General features: G+C 44.1%; 1 protein-coding gene across 27 annotated transcripts in view; it reads left to right on the forward strand.

Annotated features, from left to right (window-relative positions):
• Positions 1-25881, forward strand: part of PTPRT (protein tyrosine phosphatase receptor type T) — a 572020-nt gene that overhangs the window by 189018 nt on the left and 357121 nt on the right. For 15 of the 27 annotated variants that reach the window (XM_083801712.1, XM_083801713.1, XM_083801718.1 and 12 more), the window contains exon 2: positions 3963-4110. The exons of 11 other annotated variants lie outside the window; for them this stretch is intronic. In XM_083801712.1, the coding sequence (XP_083657838.1) occupies positions 3963-4110 (148 nt within the window). Of the gene's footprint in view, positions 1-3962; positions 4111-11988; positions 12011-25881 lie in introns of those variants that run through there. One more of the 27 variants, XM_083801728.1, reaches the window with a different exon arrangement.

Raw genomic sequence — 25881 nt, forward strand, 5'->3', positions numbered from 1 at the left:
CTGGAAACTTTGACCGTACTCCAGAGTTGGAGCATCCTTTTTGTCAGATTGTGCCTTTCCTTCCTGGATCTCTCGTCTTACCCCGTGTTTGCGCTATTGTTGCTGCTTTAGTGGTACAAAGGAATTAGCAGAATTAACAATATATTTGAAGAATCAATAGGCATGTTTTTTGTTTAGTTTTCTTCTAGACATAAATCCCAGTATGCTAGCGTGTAAACAACATTAGTATGGGTTATGTCTATATTAATCTCAACAATGGTAACATTTATTCCCAGTAGCCAGGTTATGTTTTCAGCAGCAACTTCATTAGAATCATTTTTTTAAGCCTCCTTGTTAGCTCTTTGGGGTCTCCCTTTTACCTATTTCTTGAAATCAAAGCTTTTTTTTTCCCTCATATAGTCACCTTCTGAAGAGTTATTAGTCTATTTCTTTCTCCTTTCCTTTGCTCTACTGCTTGCCTATTAATTTTTGCTGAGCTTCTGCCGTGAATTTTGAAGCTCTTCATCTAACCAATAGGCTTCAGTAAATATCTTCCTGTATGAATTTTCCTAAACTTAGTGACTGCCTTGATTTTTATTGAAACGGTCTTTCCCAGGCTGTTTGGCTTCGCTCTTATTTTCATCGAGACGGTGAATTTATTACTTTCCTCCAGTTTGCTGTTTCTGAACCAAGGGGCTTTATGTTATGATTGAGTACAGAATCACCAAGGAGACTTCTCAGTTTCAGCAGTTTCTTCTTGTTCTGTTAAGGCATAGAAAGTTCAAATGTTTGCAAAATTGTGTGCTAGGATAGTCATTAAAACTTGCAGGTTCCCAGGATTTAGCTGTAGGAGGGACCATCTAGTACCACTTCTGGCAGGTGGGCTTTTACTCATTTTTTCACTTATTTTCTCTCACTTAAAGCCAAGAAATGAGCTGTAACTGTTATCAAAGTCTAACTTACCTCTTGGCTTACGTATTCCTTCAAGAAAATCTTCATCTCAGACGTGAAGGCTGGAGGATACAGCCCTTCCTGTTGCATATTCCAATAGTAGTTAATCACCCTTACTATTAAAAATGTGTCCTTTCCTTCTAATTCGAAATTGTCTGAAATTCTGTGCAACAGCAGCTGTGAATCTGACAGAGCAGTGTTTCATGATCTTTCCCTGAAGTGATCTAATAGCGTTTAACATCTGTGGACCACTTGGGCTGCCAAGATTTTACAAGCCTTCAGTGAGAGTGTTTGAATACAAAGGATACCCCGTTTTTGTACGTGCCATTCTGGAGACCGATTGAAAATCAGCTAACAGCCTGGTATCTTGGTAGGTATGCAGTAGATTTATTGTGCTTTAGAATATCTGTTGGTATGTTTGTGGTGCTCCTCATCCTCCATCCTTGTGTCCATTCTGGCTCCCTGTTCTCCCTGCTGCACTAGTAAATAGTATGTTGGACTGAAACAGTAACTTGGTTTGGGCAAATGTTGCAAAACTTGTCAATCCTGGAAAAGTAAGGATTAAAGCCTGGTGTGTGCCCTGGCAGTACTTGAGCTCAAGACTTTTTTAAAGGGGAAAAAAAACGCTATTGTTATTTCGAAATAGATTTGCTTCAAGGACGTTTGTGGTGCTTTATATTTTTCATAAATGAGAGTTTTGGTGGCACTGAGAAAGAGGTTGTTATGTGCTGAGGGATGTGTGTTTGGGGGCAGAATAGAGGCCTTGTGCCTGAAGGCTGCTCGTTGTGTCCTCCTGGGTTTCTGAGGTGCCCTGGAGGCTCTTTGGGGCATCTTGGTGTGGTGCAGCACAGCTCCTTCTGTGGTTATGAGAGGTGTGAGTGACATCCAAGAATCTGAGGCCCAGAGGTGCCAGTTGTGTGCCTGCCTGCAGAAAGCAGGGAAGAGGCAAGAGGGGGCGAGGGGGAGGGAGTCAGGCTTGGGGCCCTGTGCGAAGGCGAGGTGGAGCGGGCCTGGGGTGCCTTGGGGTGCCTGGCTGGCACAGTGAGTGTTCGGCACTGCTTGGTGCTGCTCTTCTGAAGTGTCGTACGTGAGGGGTGGTGTTTGTGGGGGTGTGATTTGGGTGACAGCACAGATTGCTTCAAAGTACCCTAAAACCATGGACGAATGATGTTCCTCGCACTGTGAGCGCTCTGCTTAGAGAGAGACAAAGGTGCTGTGGCTGTTGCAGTCAAGCACTGGTGTCTGGTATAACAAGTGCAGAAATATTCTCAAAAATAGAAATAAGAGAAGGGTCCCAGAATTTTATTACTTCTGAGTACAGCATCTTTGCTCCTAAATGGCTTCTGCTCTTAAATTAATTTCTCTTTGAGATAGCCTGCCTTGAATGCATGGCTTCGCCACTGAGCTGGTGTAGGGCCTGTGGATCGGTGGCACAGAAATGCTGAGCACTGTGCTGAGTTACTGGCATCTGCTAAGTTACGAAGCTGACTTGATGACTGTGGGCAAGACCATTTCTGAAGGACTTCTTAGGAGGATTTTTGCTTTCTTCACCCTCCTTTGGCACAGGCTGTTATCCCGTGTGTCTGGGGATGGCCGCTCCAACACAGCTGCTCTGTGCTGAGTAGAGTCACTCTGGTCTGAGCTTGTAAGCTACAAGCCCGCGCTCCCCATCTCGTCCTCTCTCGGCTTTCTGGGGCAAGACCAAGTGACCTGGTGGCAGGTAGGTAGGAGAGGAGTCCGGGCATTGGGTATCTGGGTCCTGTTCTCTAATGAGCTGTAGAGATCTTGTGCAAATTTGAAGGAAAAAAGTTTTGAAGGTGTTAAGGATGTGGGAGGTGGACAGGTATTTATTGGGAGTTTCAGAAAGGCGTTAAGTGATTTAGTTCCCACTGATCTTCAGTATGAGTTATGCCTGGCTGCTGCTTCAGATCTTAACCACTGTCTTTTAGGTGTATAGCTCTATGTATACCTTTAGAAGTACATGCTGTGGCCTTTGTTTGACAATTTCTCACTTGTACAATAGTGTGTGCAATAGAATGCTTCTTCATTTCACAATAAAAGGGTGAACATACAAAAAGTTGTTAGGTTCATGAATCCCACGGAATCACAGACTACACGTGAACAACACTTGATCATAAGCATTTCACAGCTCATAACCTGTACTTGCTTGGTTTTCTCAGCACCACCTGAAAGGTTTTCTTGTCTTTCATTTGGAAGTTGAGATGTATATGAGAAATGAAAGGTTTGTCTTCCTCCTGCCCCTGGAGCAATGGCCTACAAGCAAAAAACACTAAGGTAGAGGATCCTGCAGAGAACTACAATCGACACAGGATATTGAGAGGGGAGGGGATGCTTGCATTAATTTCATCTTGTTTCAGGATACTTAACAGACTGTATCTCTGCAATCTCGCTGAGCTTCTGGGGGGGATGGGATTAGAGAAATAGTGATCAAGATTATCTTTTCCTTTTAACGCTAGTATTATGTCTGTATTGGAATACTCACTGTAATTATCTGTATACCCCAGGATTGATTTCTTCTTGTCCTGTGAAGATGATGGAGTAGAAGTGTAGCTTTTATGTATAAATATTACGAGTGTCAGACAAACTCAATATTGGTTATGAGCTGAGAGGATCTTTCTTCAGGCACTGGTGTGAGATGCAGTCCCCGTGTTTTGTTTTTACACAACGTATCTGGCCTTCAAGTGAAGTATTTTTGTCCATTCCTGCTCTTGATCTTCTGCAATGTTTCTTGAAGTGGAATCATTTTTTTCAGACTTAGAAGTGCTGTTTTGTTGGATACCAGTCCATAGTGCATTTAACTTGAAATTACATTATATTAAAGTTTAGTGAAGCTGAATCTCTTTGTTTATTTCTCTGCCAGTCAAATCAATATCCTTCATCTATTTGCTGATGGGAGGCAGGAAAAAAAAGAATAATTTGTGTAGGTGGTAGTGACTTGATTGGCACATGATAGGAACAAACAGGAGATGTTTTCTTTATTTTTTTTCCCAATTTTGTTTTTCTTTTGAAAGTTCCCAGTTTTCCAGCAGGGTCTTAAGTGGTTCTCAAAGCGATGCAGTTTCACCTTTGGAGAGGTGCATGCCCCACCAGTGTGCAGCTTGTTGGTGCCACAGAAGGCTCTTCCATGGTGCAGCCATTTGGGACCAGTTGCTCCTGCAGGTATCTGTCTTCCTCTTATTAGCCCAGTCAGAGATCCAGTTAATTCCTTCAGTTTCACGTGGATGCACATTAAAAAAGATGAGCTTGTTTGGAAAGGAAGGCATGAGTATGAGCAACTGCCTAAATCTATTCCTCCTTATACAAAATGTTAAGAAAACCTCTTCAGTTTTTAAAATGGAGTTGTAGGATTTTATTGCTCTTTTTGAGTCGATTAAAGCTGAAATACCACTGTGGCTGCGGAACAGAGTAGAAACTAGGATAAAACTGTAACATGTGGTGACTACGGTCATAGCACCCAGTGGAAATATTAGCAGAGGCCAAGATTTTCAAAAATATGCTCAGTGGTGCACTAATTCTGCTTCCGTCAAGGTCAGTGGTGAAAGTCTCCCTGGTGTCATTTAGAGCAAATGTAAGCTAATGAAGAGCGCTCGGACAAGTCCGTGCTGTAGAGGTTGGCCCCTGCAAAGCTGCAGTCAGCTTCCTAAACCTGCTGCCTCAAGAGAGCGTGCACTCATCATGCCACTCTAGAGCTGGTTCTTTTTATAATTTTAATTCTATGTTTTAATTTCAGTCTCTACTTGTGATTGTAAACTGGCAAGCAGGATGTAGACTTGCTTTGCTTTCCTGCCTAGTTATTTTCCTAGGTAAGTGTTGATTCTTGGTGGATGATAAATCAGTTAATGCAGGGTATATCCTTAGAGTTGAGTTTTCCGGAGCTAAGGCTGCAGCATAGTTATAACCGCTTATTTAAGCAGGTTACAGATCAGTATGGATTTTCAGTTGGTTTTTATCAGTTGGGTAAATCATGTGGGTTGTTTTTGTTAATTTGGCTGTTACTTTTGATTTATGGTCTACATATTGCAGTTTAATCATGGAAAAGAGTATTACTTAAATATTTAGATACAGGGAATAGTCTTTAATGTACTGTCTACAGAACAAGAAAATAAGGTGTTAAAATGTTTCACAGGGGATTTATCAAAGTAGCTTATTAATTTGGAGTTAAATTAGATGAAGATTTAATGAGCCACACAGACCCTTTAGCTGACTTGACTCAGAAGAAGCAGGGAGGTTGCTCTGGGTTTGCAATGAGAGTAGGGGTCAAGGTGTGCGGAAGGGAACAGGAGGAGACAGGATCGCTCCGCTCGGCCCAGCCCTGAGTGAAGGGCTGAGGCCTTCCTCTGAACCAAGGAGCTTTATCATGCCTCAAGATCAAGAGTTATTTTCCTTTCAAATTCTTTCCCAAGCTAGTAAGCTTTTGCTAACAATCTGTAATACCTTCCGAGTCATCTTCAAGATGGTCTTTTGGATGAATCCACTGTTCGCATTTTTACTTAATTCCCACGTTTTCACTTCTCCTGGCCTCTGCTGAGCATCGCAAATCCGTTTTATCCTAGTGAACTGTGAATACAGAAAACTTTTTAAATAATGCTCTGTAGAAGCACAAGATAATTGTGTTTATCTATTTCATGCAAACCCAGCTTTAACACCACATTAAGTTTGAGAAGTCAAGCATTCAGAAAAGGCAGTATTAAAGCCGAGCAGCGAATCCGTGTGCTGTTTTTAGTGCCACTTCAGAAGTCAGCTCACACCAGCTCTCCCTCTACCTTGTTCCTTCCTGTGATTTTTTTGGTCAGCTTAACTCAAAAGGCTGTCCTTGAAGAAGGAATTTCTCTACTGGAAACCTTCCACTTTTCTCCTATGCTGCAGAGTAACTTCTGTAGTGGAGGAAGCGATGACCGCTGTAGCAGGTTCCCTTCATGCAGATGGAAGCTGACCGACAGAGCAGCACTCATTTTTCATGGCTCATAGTCCTCACCTGTGAGGCTTCCTGCGTTACTGGGATGAAAACTGGAAACTGTGCCAGAGGTAGCAGAGCTGGTTTCTTTTACTTCAATGTCTGGGAAGGTTGAGAACTGGCTCTACACAGTAGGTGTTGGGTCCACCTGCTGGGGCTTTTTAAGAGCTGAGAAGTGGGGCTTGCTGGCGCTTTACTTCCCAAATCCGTGTTTGTCTTAGCTGAAGTTTTCCTTCTGTTCTGGGTAAGTGTGGAGACAGTGAACTTTCAAGTAACGTAAAATTCATCTGTCTGTGAACTCAGCTATTGGTCAGGAACAATTTTTTAATTTTTTAACAGACTTAAGATTGCAACTGCCATCCCATAACTTCAAGCAAGGCTGCTGCAGTGGATTATTTTATACTTCATGAAACTGTACAGAACGCAAGTGTTTAACGAGATTGAACCCAGTAGACATATCTGACAGCAGTTTTTATAAAGTTGGTGTGTATATTGTTTAAAAAATAATATGGAAAGGGCAAACATGCTTTTCAGACAGATTCAGACACTGCTATTGATTCATAGACGCAGGTACCTTCAAGTTGTGAGATGAGCATCTGGCACAGAGGTAGCTGCCTCTGACAGAAAAGACGAGTTTTGCCCTTTCACTGGCAAATATGTAGTTAATAACAGCTCAAGCTCACTTCTGTTCCAGAAATCAATCAATCATGCTTTTACTCAGCTCTTTGGTAACCTCCTGTTCCTTAGTAAATGAGACAGCTGTCCTCTGATGCCTGGATTATAAATCAGGATGAGCATCCCTCTGTAACAGTGGCTGGTTTCCCTGTACCTCGAGTTGGGATAATTCACAATTAAGTTTTGGCGTGTGCAATACAAACACAGAGTGAAGAGAGGATCCGTGCCCCGCGGTGTTCACAGCCTCAGGTTAAGGTGAGAGCTCACAGAGATGCAGCTGATGCGCAGACATATCGCGGGTCGGCATGGCTTCGTGCTGCCTGGGAGGGAGGCGAGGCCGCGGAGGCACTGAGCTGTCACCAGCAGCTGAGGTTCCTCCTGCCACCGAGCAAATGCTGTTCTGTGAGGACACGGCTTCGGCAACTCGTGCTACGCGTTGCTGTGCATGGATTCTCTAAAAAGGGTAACCTTACTATGGACTCGGCAAAAATTCGTGCAGGCTAGTATTTTTTTTCCCTGCTTGTAAAGATTTCTTTTTAACTGCTGCTGTGCTTCTTCAGGTTTATGGTCAAGTTTAAGATTACAGCGAGAACTCCAGGGCTGCTTGTCCTGAGTGGGTATGTCATGGCTTGCTGTACAAGATGGATTTTCACTTGTTGGAACAAATCTGTTCCTGCTTAACGGGTGGTAAAGCTTCAAACTTCTGCTGGCAGGAGGACAGTGAACCCATACAAAGGGAATTTTCATATTTCCTCGTAACAAACAAACAAATCTACTGGGGAAGACGATCTGTGTGTGCAGTGTGTTATTCTCTGCCTTGCTGCTGCTGTGTGACGGAAGTGTTAGCTTCCTGGCTGACTTTCTCCTTGAGCCATTGCTGAAATAGACTTTTTATTGGTGCATCTACCGTGGCATCAGCTGAAGATGACTCAAATGCCTTGGGCAGAGTTCTCAGCTATGGGCTCTCTTGCTCAGAGCCATTCTTTAATGTTTCGTATGAAGTTTGAGGCATCCAATGATATAGTAAGTTTGCATACCTGTAAAAAACCTGAGTAAGAAGACAGCCAATTATGTTTGGCTTTCTTAAACTTTTCCTTTTTTTAATGTGAGCCCATTGTCCCACTAACGATTTTTAGATACTCTGACCAATTGAGCAATTGGAAACTTAAATCCAGTTACTGCGAAAGGTGTTTTTTCCTCAGTGCAATTGCTGTTAGCTGCTGGGGGAGAAACTGAAATGCACATACAGCTGCAGGACTTGTGGTGCTAAGCAGTTCTGCCCCTGATGGCTGCAGCCTGGCCACGGTGCAGAGCCCTGGCTGCGGGGAGCAGTGTGCCTCTCCTGAAGCGGTAGCGAGGCCTCGAGGTTTGCCTTGCTACGAAAGCAGCTGTGGCAGAAGTATTTCAGGAACCTAACAACTTCTCATGAAATAACCAGCCAAACTTCAAAACCGGTGCTACGCAAGGGTTGCAGCTGCTGAACCAGTCACTGGAGTTGTGGTGCAGGGCTGCGCTTGGTGGGATTTGTCCGGATCGCATCAGCTGAGGCTGCAGCTCTGTGTCCTGCTCTCTGCTCTCAAGGACAGAGGTGTTAAAGGCTGTGGGACATTGACTGTGGGGTGTTGGGAACTATGAGCAGCAGGGACGTAGAGGGGACATGGTATCTAGCTGGTGTCTTGCTTTGGAAGAGAAAAGCTTTTCTTCTGATTGTTATGGGCATGGGAGGACCACGGCTGACAGCATGCGCTGGAGCCAAGTCCTGTTCTGAAATGTGTTAGTACAGACATAGAGCTGCCACTTAAAGAAATGAATGAAGACATCTGGGTTTGTGCTGCTGTAACAAAGCAGAATGTTATCCTCTGGGTATATTTTCTGTGCACTGAACAGATCGAGACTCAAACACTTTAAATATTGAAGCATTATGATGTTTCAAGGCGCTTGTTTAGCAAAAACTAACCAGGGATATGGAAGGTGGCAACTGCTTTATCGTGTGCCTCCAGGGAAGAGAATCCATCCTCAGAGTGTGCAGCAGCTCACCTGAAGACCTGGGAGTGCTTGCTCCTGTGCTTTTTCTTCCCTCACGCAGACAAAAGGACTCTCCAGTCTGGCTGTGGTTTTGTCCCTGCCACTGAATGCGAGGTCTAGGGGCTGGAGCTGTGTCTGTAGGACCGTAGTCTGAAACCTTGCCTCACAGTCTCATCTGATGCACTTAGTTCTCTTCTCTCACGTATTGCCTTATCAACAAATAAATAGAGCAGAGTTTGCATAAATGCTCTTTGTTCTGCTGCTGTTGGGTTTATTGGAATTCATAATCATGTTGTATATTAAAAATAATGGTAAATGTTGACACAGCATCTCCCTTTTTAATTTCCTGCCTTTTCCCAGCAACCACAGCATCAGATACTTGCTCTTCAAGCACTGCCACAGTAGACTTGACCTGAAGACTGATCCAGATGTTCTCGCTGTTCTGCCAAGTCGGGCTTTTCTGTTTGCTCTTCTGTATGCAGTTCACTCCAGGAAGTCCCTTTCCTTTGAGACCTCAATGTGCCCAACCTCTGGGGGCTGAATCAAGCTTGCAGTGAGGCTCAGCAACCAGGAGGCACTACCAAAGTGATCTTTCCTTGTGCGTAATTGAAGTGGACACTCATACTTTTTAAAAATCAGTTTAATTACTTGTATCATTCTGTAGTACATTAAGCCTTCCTCTGTTTAACTGCATGGCTTTGCTGTTGTAGAGGTGTCCTGTTTGTCAGTGCATGTTTTCCAGGTCTCCCCAGTGATACAAATATCTTGGCTGTGTCTGGGTATTTTAGAAGTAGGGCAGCTCTGGCAAAGTCAGCACCTTCTGTCAGCTTTTAAGAAGCTGGGTGTTGTGTGGCACTCCCGGGGCGTACTTGTGTGCTGAAGAAGCTCCAAGACTAGAGGAGACTTAGGTGGGTCCTGTCGTTTTACGGGGCTTGTTAGCGGGATGTTGAGAACAAGCTTTCATCCTCACTAGAAGTTATTGACAGTGGCTGGATCAGGCCCATCTTGAATTATGACGAATTATGACCTATCTCATTATGTCAAAGACAGGCACAATAACCCATTGCATTTCTTATATGTCTTGGGAATATGATAGATTTTTCTGCAGTTTTTCAAAACCTAGCTTTTTCCTGGAGATGTGCTGTATGTTTCCTTGATAGCTAAGTCAGTTTTTCGCTTTATTAAGGAAGTCAGGGATAGTCTTTGATTTTTCTCTACCTTTCCTTTCATTATTTTTCTGGATAACTGTATTTTCTTGGCCTTCCATTTCTTAGATACAAAGTGATTGACTTGTCATTTCTGTCTTGATTTGTCATCTGCAGCAGAGGCGTTTCATGCTGGGAAATGCAGGAGCTCAATATTTTGAGGGGTGAAAAAACAAAACCTGTATCTTGCAGCCCTCTCCATGACGTTGAGATGTCTGGCTTTAAACTGAAGTTTATGCATCCAGTTAAAAGCAAATCACTGTGTGATGAATTGTGGTGTATTGGTGGTCTAAAAATCTGAAAGCCTGGCTTGTGGATGATGACACCACTTCAGTTTTCTCTAACTAGTTATATGAATAATGTAAATTCATGGGATGTGTTTTGTTCCAGTAAATGCAGGAGACTTTTGCCTTTTTGAAAATGAGACATCTAACCTTTATGAACCAGCTTACTGTATTCCTGGACAGAACAACACAGGTTTTCTTCAGCAGCTGCTGCACTATAGTTACATCAAGACTGGCTTTGGCTACTTCAGCTTGCTCTTTCTTTACCTTTTTCACCCATTGTCCAACAAAAATACTAGCGGATGTTTTCAGTTTATTTTGCCTAAAGCAGAAAACCTACTAAATGATTCTGTCTGGAAATAAAAGCTTGAATAGAAATGTAAGCATTTGGAAGTGCTTTGAGTAACCACATTGCCTTCTTGCAATTTGGGATAAAACGGAGAAAAGAAATCCTAGTCCTTTTGTAATGGGAATTTTAATTATCTGTGTCTGAGGCAGTACTGAATTGGAGATTTTCTGGCTGGGTCTCATCTATGAGAGTGGAGGGATTGTTTAGAGGGAATACTCCCTCCCCCACCTTTCACTACTGCTGTTAGAAATCCATCTGATTGTTGTTCTAAGAGGATTTTTAAGGGAATTTACCTCGTGAGTCGGCTCTGCTGCTGAATACCCTGCAGAAGTGATGCTTCCCTGTTAAATTGCAGATACCTCTTTTTTGAATATTGACACTCCACTAATAGAACAAGGGAGGAAAAAGTTTATAAATTAACTTTGCAATGAAGTTTGGAACAAGATTCAAAGTTAAAGAGGTGAAGTTTGATAATTAGGAATGAATATTGTGTAGCACCTTCTTGTGAAAGTAGTTTTGTAGTCAAATACGTGTATGTTGGGCAACAAGTTGCTTGACTCTGATTTCAGTGCACAGGTGAGGCTATCAAAGATGAAAATGAACTCATGGTTATTCTCGAAGGCTTGTAATCAAAAAAAAAAAAGCCTAAAAAGGAATGATTGTCTAAGCAGAATGAGAGGACTAGTTTTTAAAAGCAATTTCTATTACTGCTTTTGAAAAGCTCCATGTAATGTGAGGAGGTCAAGATGAAACTTCGCACATCCTGCCTACAGGCTCCAAGGCTTTTCCTGCCATGGGTGCGGACCTGCTCGCTGCTAAGAGCAAAAAAGGCTGCAGTCATTAGGTAAATGCTTGCACCTTATTTTTGATGTATAGGGCGTCAGCTGAGATGAGAAGTTTTTGTCATATGAATGAGGTCATCTCCTTTTGTAGCCTGTGAAGTCCAGAACTCACTTTTTTTCTTGCATTTCCCAGTCTGTGTCGGTTTGTGTATTGGTAAATCTGGTTTGATTAAGTTTGCTTGCTTTGTTGGTTAATTCAAAACAATGTTTGCTACAGGCTTGAACCTTCAGCAGTATCCTGAAGCACAGCTGCTCAGAACAGATCTATGTAATCAAAGCTATATAGGATTTCACAGCATCTGCTGACGGGGAGCTGCGGTCAGGCAGCCAGCTTCGCCTGGGAAAATGATTTTTCACTATGTATTCAGCTGATTTCCTGGAGGCTGTTAGTTCTTAAAGAAAATGTAAAAGAAATCATAAGTGGCAGCCAGGGCATCTATGACAAACTAGTGCTGTTGAGGAGAGGTGGTCAAGAGGAAAAGCGAAGTGTGATCCTGCGGCATTCAATCGGCACGGAGCGAAAAGAACTGCAGGGGAGTTCTGCCAGGCCTTTGTGCGGCGGGGAGAAGAGTCTGTGACAAAGGGAAGGTGGATGTGGAGAAACATTAATGAATAAAACGCTGCCTCGGAAAGTCGTCATTGTCTTCCTTCTCCCTGTAACAAAGAACACACGGGAGCGTTGGATGGATGGCGATGCTCTTGTTAAATGAAGTAGGGAATGAAGGGTTAGTCCTGGCCTTTTAGTGACACACGTGAGACAAAAAAAAAAAGTATTACTGCTAACTAGAGTATAGCTTGCTTTTTCTTCTCCTTTCTGGTCTTTCTCCAGTGAGATTGCACACATCTGCGGCTCAGAGGTCAGTTCTCTTACCTTTTACTTCTGCCTTACACCTGTCTCTTTCTTGCCTGGGCCTGTTCTTGCCATCCTTTTAAACTCAGAATATCTAATTCATGTGTTTAACCAAAGTCAGAAGAGGCTGTATATTTTTCAGAGAGATCCGTTGTATTTAGTTGTTGTTGTTGTTTTTTCTCTCACTTGAGTTATGGGCATAGGCTACAGACAAACTCCAGCAATAGGTTCCTGCATCCTGAGCCAGTGTGGGGGGAGTCCTTGGTGGGCTGCAGTGCTGAGCTTTGGTTAACTTGAGCTGGGGGGGCTTCTGGGATTCTGCTTTAATGTGGTGACATTTGAAATATGCATTGTTCCCCTTCCCTAGCTCTTCATCCAGGAAAGCTTTTGTTGTAAAAACAAAACGCTATCCTGCATGTGAAACTTTGCAACAAGAAAATGAAAAACCAAAGCTTGAGCGACAGAAGCTAAATGCAATACTGAATGCTCTGTTGGAAACACAGCAGTGATGAGGGCTGGATGAGAACCCACAACTGCTGATTCTCCTGTTTTTGTACATGGAAGAATTATCTTTGTAAGGTAATTGATATCAGTGGAGTGGCTCTACATTTACAGTGATGTAACAGTTTAAAAAAAAATCATGCCCTTAATATTTGAAGTCTGGCGAACTTATTTTTTTTCTTGCTGATTGTGATTGCATCACTTAAAATAGAATCATAGAGCTTTATTACCCCTGCTGCTCTTACTGCCCCTTTCTTTAGGCTTTCTAGGGACCTGAGAGGGCCCCTTTCATCTCCTAATTGAGGTAAAGAGGGATTCTTTTTTGCTGAATTCTGGTTTTGCTTGCTTAAAAGCTTTTCCTTCAGGCAAAAGTCTGTGCAACACTCTATTAACACCAAGTGGCAGAGTTTTTCTTCCCCTTCACTTGGGATAAATCACAGGGAAAAACGAAAATTAGCTGTTTCTGTAAAACTCTGGAAGTGGTTGATAACTTTTCAATTTTCGTCTGAGTGTAGTGGGTATTTATGAATTTCAGGAAAGTTTGTACTTTAAGTGCTGAGTATGTAGCACAGAAGGAACTCTTTAGAAGAGACTGAGGTAAACCAGTCTTTCAAATTTTACCGGGGTGCACCACTGAGTCTCCGTTAAGTGCCTTTTGCAAAGCTTCCCTTTAACCTTTGGGGTTTACATACCTTGCAAAGAACGCACGGTGTGCTTGATACACTTCTTCTGGATAAAGTGTTTATCCCTAAGATCTTTGTTGTGTGCAAGGATGCTCTACTCCTATATTGTTATAACCTGATAGTGTGTCACACAATCACAGATCTGTAGGGGTTGGAAGGGACCTCCAGAGATCACCGGGTCCAACCCCGCTGCCGAAGCAGGTTCCCTAGAGCAGGTTGCCCAGGTAGGCGTCCAGACGGGCCTTGAATATCTCCAGAGGAGACCCCACCACCTCCCTGGGCAGCCTGTCCCAGTGCTCTGTCATACACTTTACACTCTAATGTAGAGCTGCTCAAACTGTTTGAAATTCTAGTAGACCTTGAATATTAGAAAGGTTTGTCCAGAAAAACTAACAAAGTTGAAATGGAAGTTGGCTTCTTTAGAAACAATAATGAAAGAAAACAGCAGATAGTAGAATCCATTCTCTATAGAGCACTCAGAGTAATGACTGATGTCCATTTTTTAATTTAAAAACAAAAGAGCAGTGTTGAACCGTTCCAGCACACTCCATTAGATTTCCCACCAGAATTGATAGCAACTTGTCAGCAGCGTTGAGCCAGCTCCAAACTTGCACTCCTACCTGAAAGCAGAACGGTTTAGTCAAAGGCAGGGAAGACTTCTCTGTACATACAGATAGTGTAAATATACCTAAATGTGTCTATGAATTGATGCCAGATAATTTATTGGCCTAATAAATTGGCAAGCGGCCTGCCCAGGCCTGAAGGGCTGCAGGAGAGAGGGGAGGGACCCTGCCAGGGGGTAGGGACAGGCCGGGGGGATGGCGTTACACTAGAAGAGGGCAGGCTCAGCTTAGATGTGAGGAGGAAATCCTTCCCTCTGAGGGCGGCGAGGCCCTGCCCAGGCTGCCCCAGGAGCTGGGGGTGCCCCATCCCTGGGGGTGCCCGAGGCCAGGCTGGGGGGGGCTGGGGGCAGCCTGGGCTGGGGGCAGGGGGTGGCCCTGGGTGGGCCTTAAGGGCCCTTCCCACCCGAACTGTTCTGTGAAACATCTCCTGCCCCGTTCAGCCACCCATTTGTTGAAGATAAGCCTGACAGTGTGCTGCCAGCGTAACGAGGCTTAAGGAAGGTGAATTCTGGAGCTGGAGGCCATCGACAGGGAGTGGATTGTGTCCTGCCCTCATGTGTACGTTTCTCTCTGCTCCTGTCTCAGGGCGTGTGCAGAGAAACTAGGCAATTCTGGTTATTCCTAGGAGGTAGCTCTAGTTTTCCTTTTAGCAGACAAAATGCTTCATTTTTTTTCCTAAAACCCGGCAGACTTTAATTTACAGAAATTAGTTTCTTAAACTGAAATTAGTTTAAGTCCATGAATTTTGCAGAACTTGAGGAAGCCATAGTGCATAAATAAAACAGCACAGAGTTGAAAGAGGTTGAGTGTGCAGGACCTGCGAGCAGGTTTCCTGCAGAATGATTTGGGGTTGGTCTTCTTCAAAGAAAATAGTCTAGCGACACATGATGTGTTCATATTGAAAGTGCCTCGCACAAATTCCAAGCTAATCCTTGCCCAAACCTTTGCAATGCTTTGGAAATAGGAGAAAAAAAACTTCCAGGTTCTGGATGGGGGAACTGGACTGAAAAGTGACTTAAAGTTGTAAGGCGCATCTGTACTGGAGATGGAGGTGGCATTTGAAAATTCATTGATCTTTGCTTAGGTTTTCTGAAACAAAGTCCAGCTCAAAGAGACTGGGCGTCCTAGTTAGATTTTTTTGATGTACAATTGTTGATGTCGAATCTTGGATCAGGCCAACTGATCACATGGTGTAGTGCAGTGAATTTTCTTTTTTTAACTTAAATTTCTGGAGATGCATAAGTGGTGTACATCTGTCTACAAAGGAATTTTTATATGTAATATGTTTTTGGAAATTACCTCAGGTAACGTTTGTATTAAGAAAGAGCTTGGCTTTGCCTTGCTGATTTTGAAAGCTGTCTGCACTTTCTTGCAATTTTAAATGCCCTGAAAACCTATCAATCCTGTTTATGCAGGAAAGGAAGATTAAAAATGAAAATAAATTTTGCATGCCAAGTCAAAGTAGTAACAAAAAATGTATGTAGGTATAGCAAGTGTCCCTGTTCCCTATTTTTGTGAGACAGCCTGGGTTTGTAAATGTAAAAAACAAAAAAAAAAAAGACCTTTTCTAATTTATCACCTTTAAATCAGAAGTAAAACAATTAAGGCTGAGTACACAATGCAAGTGTTGTGCTGCTCATTGCTGTTAGAGTGGCATGGGCTTTGGTGCGCAGGGAATCATCTCCTGGTGCTGCACCGCCCTGTGCCTTTATGCTTAAAGGAGTGATGCCAGATTATTGCAAATAAAAACAGTGGAGTGTGCTGCAAGTATGAGGAATTCTGGCTAATCTATGAAGTGCTCTGCAGCATCAAAGATTAGCCCTTTGCCTTTGCAAGAAGGGCACTTCCCTGAGGACACTACCCATCAGTCCATCTCTGAATTCTGCCTCTAAACGAAATGGATGCTACAGGAGCTTTATTTGTAGCTTTAGGCTTCAAGAAAGCCTCCCTTGATCTTTCACAGCTGACGAGTCTTGGCCAACCCTTCCTGATTGTGTGCTGGTTCTAAAAAAGCTCAACCATGTTTGTCTCTGAATTCTTTACATTAACTTTAGGAAGTGGCTTCCTCAAGGAGCTGAACTTTATCCTAAAGCAGGGGTCCATTGTGTGTATAGGGTACTTTTTCATTTCCCCTGTGTAATATATTTGGAAGGTGTGTACAACATAGCAGTGGGAGACTAACCCGTGATGTGCACCACATGCCGTTGAAGGTTCCGTTAGCCATGGCATCCTTTTCTCTTTTCTGGTTACAATGGAGCAGACTAACCGCAGAGGTGGTTAGGAAACTGAGCAGTGGGGCAGGTCACTGTATGAGGCTTGGGTGTAAGAGCAGAGAAGGTAAGCATGGGGACGTTTGACAGCAATTTGCAGATCAGCCCTCGGATATTCATTGCTGTTCACCTGCTGTTACCGCAAATTGAGAAATAAGATTTTTCCATGGATGACAGCATTGGTGGGCTCTTTCAATCTACTGAACAATCGAGGGCTCTTGGCATTTTGATCCCTTTGTATAACAATAATGTCATCTTAATCAAACCGAAGATTTCCTGTTGTGTACATCAGATTGTTATATCTGTATTAATTTACTTTTACTGCCTGTTGTGCTGTTCATCATCCTTGGATCCTGTTGCCATTCTCAGGAGAAGAGCTTTTTCCTTGCATCACTTTTTAATCTGGTAGAAGTGATCTCTTCTGCCATGCTTGGTTTTCTTCAGCATCGCAGTCTTCCTTTGCAGCAGCAGCCTCCCTGCCTGCCTCCCCATCCTGCTCGTGTTCACTGAACATCCTCTCTGGCCTAGTTTTCTTTTCCAAATTAATTTCTTCACTGCATTTTTCACTGTGCATACCGTTGATTAAATCATCCATAATGAAAATACAAATCAGTGGTGTTTACTTTTTGTGCCTCTCACTTAAAATGTGCACAAATCCATTAGAGGGAATGCAACATCTGTGCAGTTCTTTGTTAGTGGCTATTCGCTGTTCTTGCAATGCAGGAACAAAGGGACATGCAAGGAATTTGGAAAGTAGTGCATTTAAAACTGATTTAAAAAAAAAAAAAGGCGGACGCTTGAGCCATTCTGTCTTGAGGCATTTCAGGAAAATAACTTGCTAGGCTTGGCGAAAGATCAGACATTTCCTTGGAAATCCACAGTTAAATTATGTAGGATGAAGTTCTAGAAGAGAGATAAAGCCGCCTGCGTTAGGATGCCAGCCAGCCATTCATCGCCTGGGGTTCGGAGCTGCCTTCCTCCCCACGAGCCTTGTTACTGCGAAGGCAGCGGCTGCCGCTGCTCCCGCCTCCCTGCGCAGCCAGCTCCTGTCGCGGGCTGAGCGCTGGACAAGCTGCTCCCTCGTTTTAATCCAATATGTTCCTCTTGCTTTCGTTTACCTAAGTACACCAATTAATTGGTCATAAAGTTGTTCAGGCTTTCCATTAATAGGGAACATGAGTGATTTACAACCCACGGGAATAATACATCAGAGGAGCCGTGGGTTCGGTCGCGCTGTTTGCTGGAAGCGGCTCTGTGCGGTTATGCCACTTGCATAGCAAAGAGCCGCGCCACAGCCATTGGTATTCAAGGAGTGCTGCCCAAAGGGAATTTTTTAAAAATAATTATGACGTTTTATCCTTCTCTTCCCCTTTCCGTAGCACTCTGCCTACACGATTTGATGGAGTTGTGTGCAGCGCAGGGCTCCCCCCCGCGAGGTACCTGGGGTTTTTGTCACCGCTGCGGAGGGAGGCTGTCGCCACGAGAGGGAAGGAGGTTACTGGATCACAGCGCTCATCAACACCAGATGAGACCAGCGGGGAGGAATTTAGGTTGGGAGTAAATGACACTAAGCCCTGTGTTGGTTTTACACAGGTGGGGGAAGCTTAAACAATCAGTCTTTCTGTGCTGACAATTGAATATTTCTTCCCTTTGCCTTACTGGGGTATTTCAGTTTCCATGACAACCAGCGGTTTTTGCAGGCTGGCAAACCTCCCAAAGCAAATCCAGGGGAACAGGTGTTGGCCCGGGCTTTTAGGTTTGCCCGGGATTCTCCAGCCATGGTCTCTGGAGGAGGCTCTGGCCCCGGATCTGTAGGATGGCCTCGTGAGCGCTGCCGCGAGCTGCGCGCAGCGTTGCTGCGTGGCCCGCTGTCAGCATGTCGTCCCAAGGACTTGAGCTGCAGATTGAAATGAAGCTGATAGGGTTCCAGTTTCAGGTGGTCAGTTAAGCATACGGCAGGACTCAGGAAGCCATGCCTTATCCTCCTCACAGAGATTTGTGTCGTTGTGGCATTTTAAGAAGGTATTATTTCATATTAACTCTGAGTCACTATGGCTGCAAGCTCAGTCACCTCCTTGCCTTGTGACTTCCAGGTTGTTTCATCCCAGTTGTTTCTAATAAGCTGCGGTAATAATTGGCACATCTTACCTCTGGATACTAAGAAGTATAAAAATGGGCGAGCCTTAATAATTAGGTCTGTTCTTTACCACCAAAATAAACAGAATCTGGGCAGCTACAGTCAGAACTGTGCTGCTTTGTTGTTGGTTTTTAATATATTCTCTGTTAAGAAAGGAAAAGAATCACAAGTTTTTTCTTCTTGGCTGCCTAGAGAGACAAGACTAAAATGTCTTGCTCATGATTTTACCAAGGCGAAGCTTTTCCGTAAGCACTTTGCTGTGGCTGCCCAAGCCCTGGCAGGCCTCCTGGCAGCTCCCGGCTGGCACAGGTCTGCTGCCACGTTGGGTCCCCTTCCCAGCCGCCGGTGGCCTCGGCATCACAGCTCTGGTGGCTGCTTTTACTGGGAGAAAGGACCAAAGCAGGAAAAAATAATATCAGGCATGTGAACTTTTACTGTAAAAGGACCTTGGGGTTTCATTATCTCTGCATAAAGAACGGCTTGCACGTTGCCACAACTCACCAGCCACATATCAGGAAGAATTATACTGCACTTCTGCCGTGACTGTGGCGTTCTGCTCTCCACATATCTTCCTGCTGCTGGCTGCGACGCTGAACGAGTGGGAAAGGGGGAAGAGGCTTGTCTTGCCAAGTGTGCCTCGGTTTCAGTGGCAGCAATGAACGAAGCACAAAGTAGTCACAAAAGAAAGGTATCTTGATGCAAGATGATATATTGTTTTCTTGCTGAGGAAAAGAGGTAACATAAAACTATTAGAGATTAAAATGGATCGCTTTCCTCCCAGCGCTACATTCAGTAATCTGAAGACATGAACTGTAATGTATGAGCTGGTGTTTGTAACGTCCAGGAAAAGCTTGCCACTCGACAGCAGCATGGGCTTGCTTGGCCTGCATGGTATCCAGTCTGATGCGCTTTTGTAAGCGATAGGTGAAACTAAAAAATCTTGATTCTTAGCAAAGTGCGCAAATTTGTGCCCCTGAGTCTCTTCAGAGCTGGGCTAAAAGTGCCCTGGATAGCAGACTTCCCTACCGTGGCGGGATTGAAAATGCTCTGAGCACCCCTAACAGGCAAACCCTAATGTGGGTGTCTCGTTCTGCTCCCAGGTGCCTTCTGGAGGCACAGAGCCCGATGGGCAGGGGGAGCTTTAAGGTACTAGGTAGCAGCTTACATGTGAGTGTTCTTCTCTGCTCGTACCTGATGGACAGAGCAAAACCTAAAGGTCTCAAACCACCCAACTGTAAATGTCTTCACTGACAAGGACATGTAGCTGGGTTCTTACTTCAGTCCCTTGTGGAGTACTTTCATCTCGTGGTACAGTTACTGGTTTTGAACAGTTCGTGTGTTCTGCAGGTCACACTCCAGAAAAGTATCCATCAGTAAATGATTCCTTAAAATCGGTGCACCTATCTGTTCACTGGTGTCGAAGCAGGATTTGTTTCTGCAAGACCTGGAGGGCCCCCTCGGATGAAGTGCCAGGGTACAATCCCCAGCGCTGGGAGCTGAATCCTTTCAGGCAGGGCTGATCTGAATCTGATCCTTCTGGATGTTCTTGTCCTGCCCATCCCATTGCGACAAGGATGAGAAATGGAGGGATGTAGTACTTGTTTCAGACAAGCTTTCAGCTGAGTCCCTGTGTTGGCTGAACAAATCAGTAGGGCCTACAATTTCTCCCTACTGAGTAGAAAAGAGAAAGTTTTGGGTAGAGGGCCAGCCACTTATCCCCTTTTTCTAGTCACAACCATAAGAAAAAAAAAAAGCCTTTTGCTCCCTCTACCCCTGCAGAGATTAAAGAGCACCAGAAATAATCCAGTCTGAGTGCTCAGAGTTGCAGGAATATTCACTGCTTGTTTTTGGTGACAAAACCTTGAACTAATCAAAAATCACTTGCCCGGTTTAGCCATCTGTGCAGGGAGCTACTAGGGGTATTTCTTATTAGCACTTATAAAACATTTTCAGGTGATCAGAATATTGAAGCTGGAAGTTCAGCATGGCATTTGGTCTGTTCCTCTCCTAACACAGCCTATTTAACCTTCATAGGACCAGCCTGTTCTCTAAAAGAAAACCCAAGCAGCAGCAGAAACAACAAAAAGAGTGATTTGGGCAGATGTTACAACTTTTCAATGAAGAGGAAAAATGGGAATGTGCTACCGTCTTCTAATTACTGGAGCGCTGCTTAATGTTTCACTGCAGGGGGGCATATTTTAGCCAGTGGGTTATAGAGGGCTCAGGGCTTTGATTTTACCTTGAAGTTGGACATTCTTATTTTCAAGAGCCACGGGGCTGGCCTGTCCACACAGAAGATTAGGATGCAGGAAATCTAGAGCTCACTGAGGAATACCTCAGATTGCTTCAGAAGCTTGTAGGTGTTTGGCTCTGATTTCAGCTTTTCTTCCCGTGATGGTCCCGATGTGCTCTTTGATCTCGTGCCAGGCAGGAAGCCCCTTCGCCGCTGCCCGTGGGGTGACAGGTTGCTGGAAGTACAGGAGCTGCGTTTCTCTTCGTGGCTGGCTGAGAAATAACGAGCAGCGAGTTTGGGGAAAACCTGACTTAATAAGAGACCTTCAGCAACGGGGGTTTTTAAAGCTGTGTTATGTACCTTTAATGTTTCTGAAGATTATAGGGTGACAGGATTTTCTAGAAATGGGCAGGATTGTTAAGACACTGTATGGAGATCAGCTGTAAAATGACTACTTTTATCATAACCTCTCAACGAGACCTCTCTTTATGCTGTTGGGAGATAAGCGTAGGTTGTACCTGGGAAGTTATAATAAATGCTAATTGAGTTTAAGAATGGCTTCTAAAACTGCTGCTTTTTCTATTTCCAGGGAGGAAGAAAAAAAGGGGTAGAGGGTAGAATTGTGACTCCTTTGAATGGCGACTGAGCTAATTGACAAAACATGTTATTAGACTGTGCGTAAAAATATTTTTCTGTGCTTTGTAATGGATTCCTCTAGTTTACAGAAACACGCTTTGTTTAGAAACAGCTATGGTCACACAAGATCTTGGTTCACCCACCCCTGTGGTTGAAAACACAAATCTATGAAGAATGAGGGGGAAAAAAAATGCTACCTTTCTTTGTTACTAGCTGGTTTCATGACACCTGCTGAGGTGCGTGCTCCCTTCCCTTGCAGCAGACACCAGAAAGCAAACACGTGTCCTGCTGTCACCCATTATGCACCAGTTGTTTGGCTGTGCTGCTCTGGTTGATGTTCTGCGGGTTGAGATGTTCTCTCAGAACTGACAGCGCAAGTTTGCGCCTCTCTCATGGCGGCGTCTCAATTTCCCTGCTTTATAATCTGGGACGTGAGCAGTTACTGTGACTGCCCGGGCTGACCCATAAAGGTGCGGTGCCTGTAGCAGTTATGAATGGGGCATGTAGGATGTAGAGTTGTCTTAAAAAAAAAAAAAAACACTATAAAGAATAAAAGCTTGGGTCACCTCATGGCGTAGGAGACCAAGGCTTAAAAAGATGGCCTATATGCAAATCCTTGCTGTCAAAAAACTTCAGAGGTTGTAGCCTGGCCGACCTACCTGGCTGAGTTGCTGCGTCTCAGCGTGATGTCCCGAGCTAGATGTGCTGCAGGCCCTCTGCTCTCCGGAGAGATGCTCGCTGTTGGCTCTGTCTCACTTCTGGCTGTGACAGAACACATCCTCGCTTTGCTGGAGCCGAGGCAGGTTTGTCCTTCCCAATAACCAACAGCATCCGTTGCATCTTTCTGACGGTTGAAATGTTTCATTTGAGGCGTCATCTTTTTCATCTTTTCATCCTCTTTTGCCTCCTGCAGCTTCTAATTAATTTTGGTAATGAGGTACATTGCCACAAGAGTATTTAAAATGTAGGTACTATTAAGCTATTGAGAAATTGGCCCTCCTCCTCCATGCTTTCCGTTCAGGATGGGTGTTGTCACCAGGAACTCCGTGCAGCTTCTTCCCTTTGGATTTTGTGGCTGCTCTCCTGTCCAGCATACAGTGAAGGAAACTGTACCGAAGCCTCCTTCTGGTGGAAGGAGCAGGGTCTGCAGTAGCTCAGTCTTCCCTATGGGCCTTTACAAATGTGAGGGAAAAATATTTTGTGGAAATTCTACTTGAAGTATGTGTAACTTAAGCCATGCTCCTGCTGCCAACTCTCCCTCGAGTCCCCATGCCATCTGAAGAGCTTTAGTGAGGCTCAGGTAAGCAGGAGGCTGAGATGTGGCTGTCAAATATCTCCAGAGGTGTGGAGCAAGCTCTTCTGCCAGCAGTGAGAGTAGCAAAAGAGCACATTGCTTATTTCAGTGTGCCTGACGGTTTGATGGCTTATATGCACGTAAACTGGGACCAGTGATTTATTTACTGTAAGTTCCCCTTTCTATGGATGCCTCCACTGCAAGCACGGTGTAAATGCTGCGAAACCCCTCTGTGGGTTTCTGTGTCTCTTTAGGAGCTGTGTTGCCAGCTAAAGGTGAGAACTGGTGCCTGCCCTTGCCCTACTTCTGGAACTTGTGTGTATAAATCCATCCCATAGTATCCACTCCCCTGGAGCAGACTTCAAGCAGAACGTCATTACACATAAAACAGCTACTAGGGAAAGGAGAAAATATCAAAGAGCTGATGTTAATGCGTGATGCAAAGTGCCATGTGCCACAGAAATGTAAGTATTCTCTATGGCTACGGGGACTGAACTGCGTGCTTCCAGGCACAGCAGCAGCACCACCCAGCACCGGGACTGGGTGAGGTAGTGTCATAAATCCTAAGTTCAAACCTACAATAGGTAGACCAGGAGCTGTAAAGCAGCCGGTGGTGGTGGTGCAGAGGTTACAGACTCCTGCTAGTTGGGAAGCTTGAAATACGTTTTGTGGAAACAAAGAAACCCGCCGGCTTCTTAACCCACCAGCCTCCCTGCCTGAAAACAGAAGAGTGGAAGGGCTGGTCACTTTTTTTTTTTTGGAGAGGAATGACGTTCGAGTCCTGAGATAGCTTGAAATTGTACCTTTTTGAATTAGTCGGATAAAGGTAGGAAGGCTCTGAAATCCTGTGCCAACAAATGACTATTGTTAGCATGAATGCTGTTTTGATGGGGTCCTCCTTCATGCAGTTATGCCTACTGATCATCAACAATGTCATTTATTAATTATTAACATGATATCAAAAGCTTTTGTACTTTAAAAGCCATGAAAACCTTCACTGTTAAGTAGCATCTATTGCAATTTGCAAGTTCTCTGGTGCAGAGAGATTAACCATGCGTGATCCTTTTGGTCTCTTTCTTTTGATGGTTGAAATGTACGAAGGCCTGCTTCAAAGAGAAAAAAAATTACAGCCACATGGCATGATGAAACAGCTATGTTTAACTGCCTTTCCCAGCGCAAACTGCCAAAAACCCGCAAAATTGTGGTTGTTCACAAGATGTAATAAACACCTTCTCACGATGCACTGGGTTAAGGTTTATTCAGCTTTTTTATGGCATTACAGCAGAAATCCTGTTCAGCCATTTCTGCAAAAGGAAAGCACTCATTACAGGAAGGGAAGTGTAAATATAGGAGGTAGTTTCTTGCAGGTCTTCAGGGAATCTTCAGGGAAAGATGTGGTTTGCAGGGAACAGAGAGAAGGCAGTCTAATGGAGGTATAGGTTGGGAGATCTGGCGTTCAAAGCTCATCTGGTCAATTAAAGAAATGCTTTCCTGTTTTCTTTCCTCCCTGTTCACGTAAAGAAAATAGGGCAAAATTCTTCAGATGTAATTCTAGGAAGATGACTATCCTCAGTTACGTACAGGACAGCGGAAACGCTTTACCATAAATTGCAAGTAGAGGACCAGAAGTGTAGTGTGCTCTCAAGCTTTAGCCCTCCAATGGAACTGTTTGCCACAAAAGAAAATTTGAGATCTGTTCCTAATGGTGTTTTGAATGCAAAAAGTAGAAATCATTTGCAATTTCACACTGAATTTCCATGTTTAAAATCCCAAGACAGTGAGAAATATGTTTGCATGTTGTGGTTATAGCAAAGACTTCTGAGGTCATACACTTGCCTCTCTGCTCTAGGACAGGCAGAACAACCTATGTACTGCATCTGGGTACTTTGGGGGATTTTGGAGAGCCTATAGGGGTTCTAGAGATACGGCAGACATCCTTAGCTGGCTCTGAGTCAGTGTCTTCTGTGACCAAAAAGTAAGAACAGGATCTTACACGTGTGGGTAACAGCCTGTGGTTTAGTTATAGCCTGAGAATCCTGCACTTACGTTCAAAACAATATAACTTTACCAATGTTGCTCTGACTTTCTCCTGATGATTTCTGAATCACCTTACCAATTTCAGAGAAATTCCAGATAGGACGTAGTCTCAAGTAAGCTTTTGGCAGCACGGCAGCAGGCAGGAACGAGGCACCCAAATTATCCGGCACTCACTGCTTTTCTGTCCTGCTCCAGCTGGCTCGGGTCAGCTAGCTGCTGCTTTGGGAGGGGACAGGGAGGTGTCTGGTTCAGTTGTGGGAAGGTGAAGGGATGAGAGACAACGCGTTGCAGTGCTTACTTCTGCTGAATATCGCGCCTTGGGTTTGGTGGGTGGTTGTTCCTGTTGCTGGTGTGTTTTAAAGATGCTAATGATTCCCAATGTATTTGCTTTGTTTCAAACGACTTAGTTACTTCTAACAGCTCTTTCACTGTGACCCTTTTTGAGAAACTCTCTCCTTTTTCAACCACTGTCGGTATGTGTTTGTGCTTTTCTGTTGCTGTTTATGTGTACCCTGCCAAGAAGTGGGAAGGTATTTATTCGGTTCTGGCTTGCAGTCTTACATGGCAAATGCTTTTTTGCTGCACTCCAAAAGGGTAACTCCAGCTCTGAAACAGTTTCTATGGTTCCTTTCAAATTAGCTTTGTATTTAGCGGCTAAGTTGCACCACATTAAAAATAGGGATATTTGACTTCCTACGTGGAGAGGGTTTGAGCAGAGTATACTCATCCTCCTGAGGACTTTTACACAACTGCTCAAAAAGAAGTTCTTTTTGGCTGGAACACTTGAGACTGAAATTGCTGGTTGGGAGTGTGTAGAACCGGCAATTTCTAGCTGAAGGGCTTTTGAAATCTTCCTAACAGTGAAGACCTCCAGCCTGTCTTTGGCTTCCTGATAAAGTAGTGCTTGTCTTGAGGTATGATTCCTTATTTTAAGGTCATCAAAGCTAATGTTATGGCCATGTCTGTCGTGGTTGCTATTTCTCTAAAGTCTATTTCACTTACCTGATTATTTGGCCTCACCAAATAGGAAAAAAAGGCAATGAAATCCCTGGAGATTTCTGTTTTGGGTTATGTTGGACCGTACAGTGCTGATCTGCCACCTGTTGAAGTCACATTGATAATGGCTTTTCCAAGGCCTTCAGTGAGCTGTCATAAAAGGCTTTGTTGTTTTTTTCCTTATGAGAGCGGATCAGTGTTTTCTGGTCTTTTTAATGTTTACTGGTTTGTGTATCTCTGTTGGAATGCAGGACAGAAAATACTGTTTTGTTTCTGAAGTATGGCTAAACACGTCTCCTTTCTGTGTAAGGCTCTCCTAACATTACTTGAAAACAA

The sequence above is a fragment of the Anser anser genome (genome assembly GCF_964211835.1).
Source record: "Anser anser genome assembly, chromosome: 16".
NCBI classification, from domain to species: Eukaryota; Metazoa; Chordata; class Aves; order Anseriformes; family Anatidae; genus Anser; species Anser anser.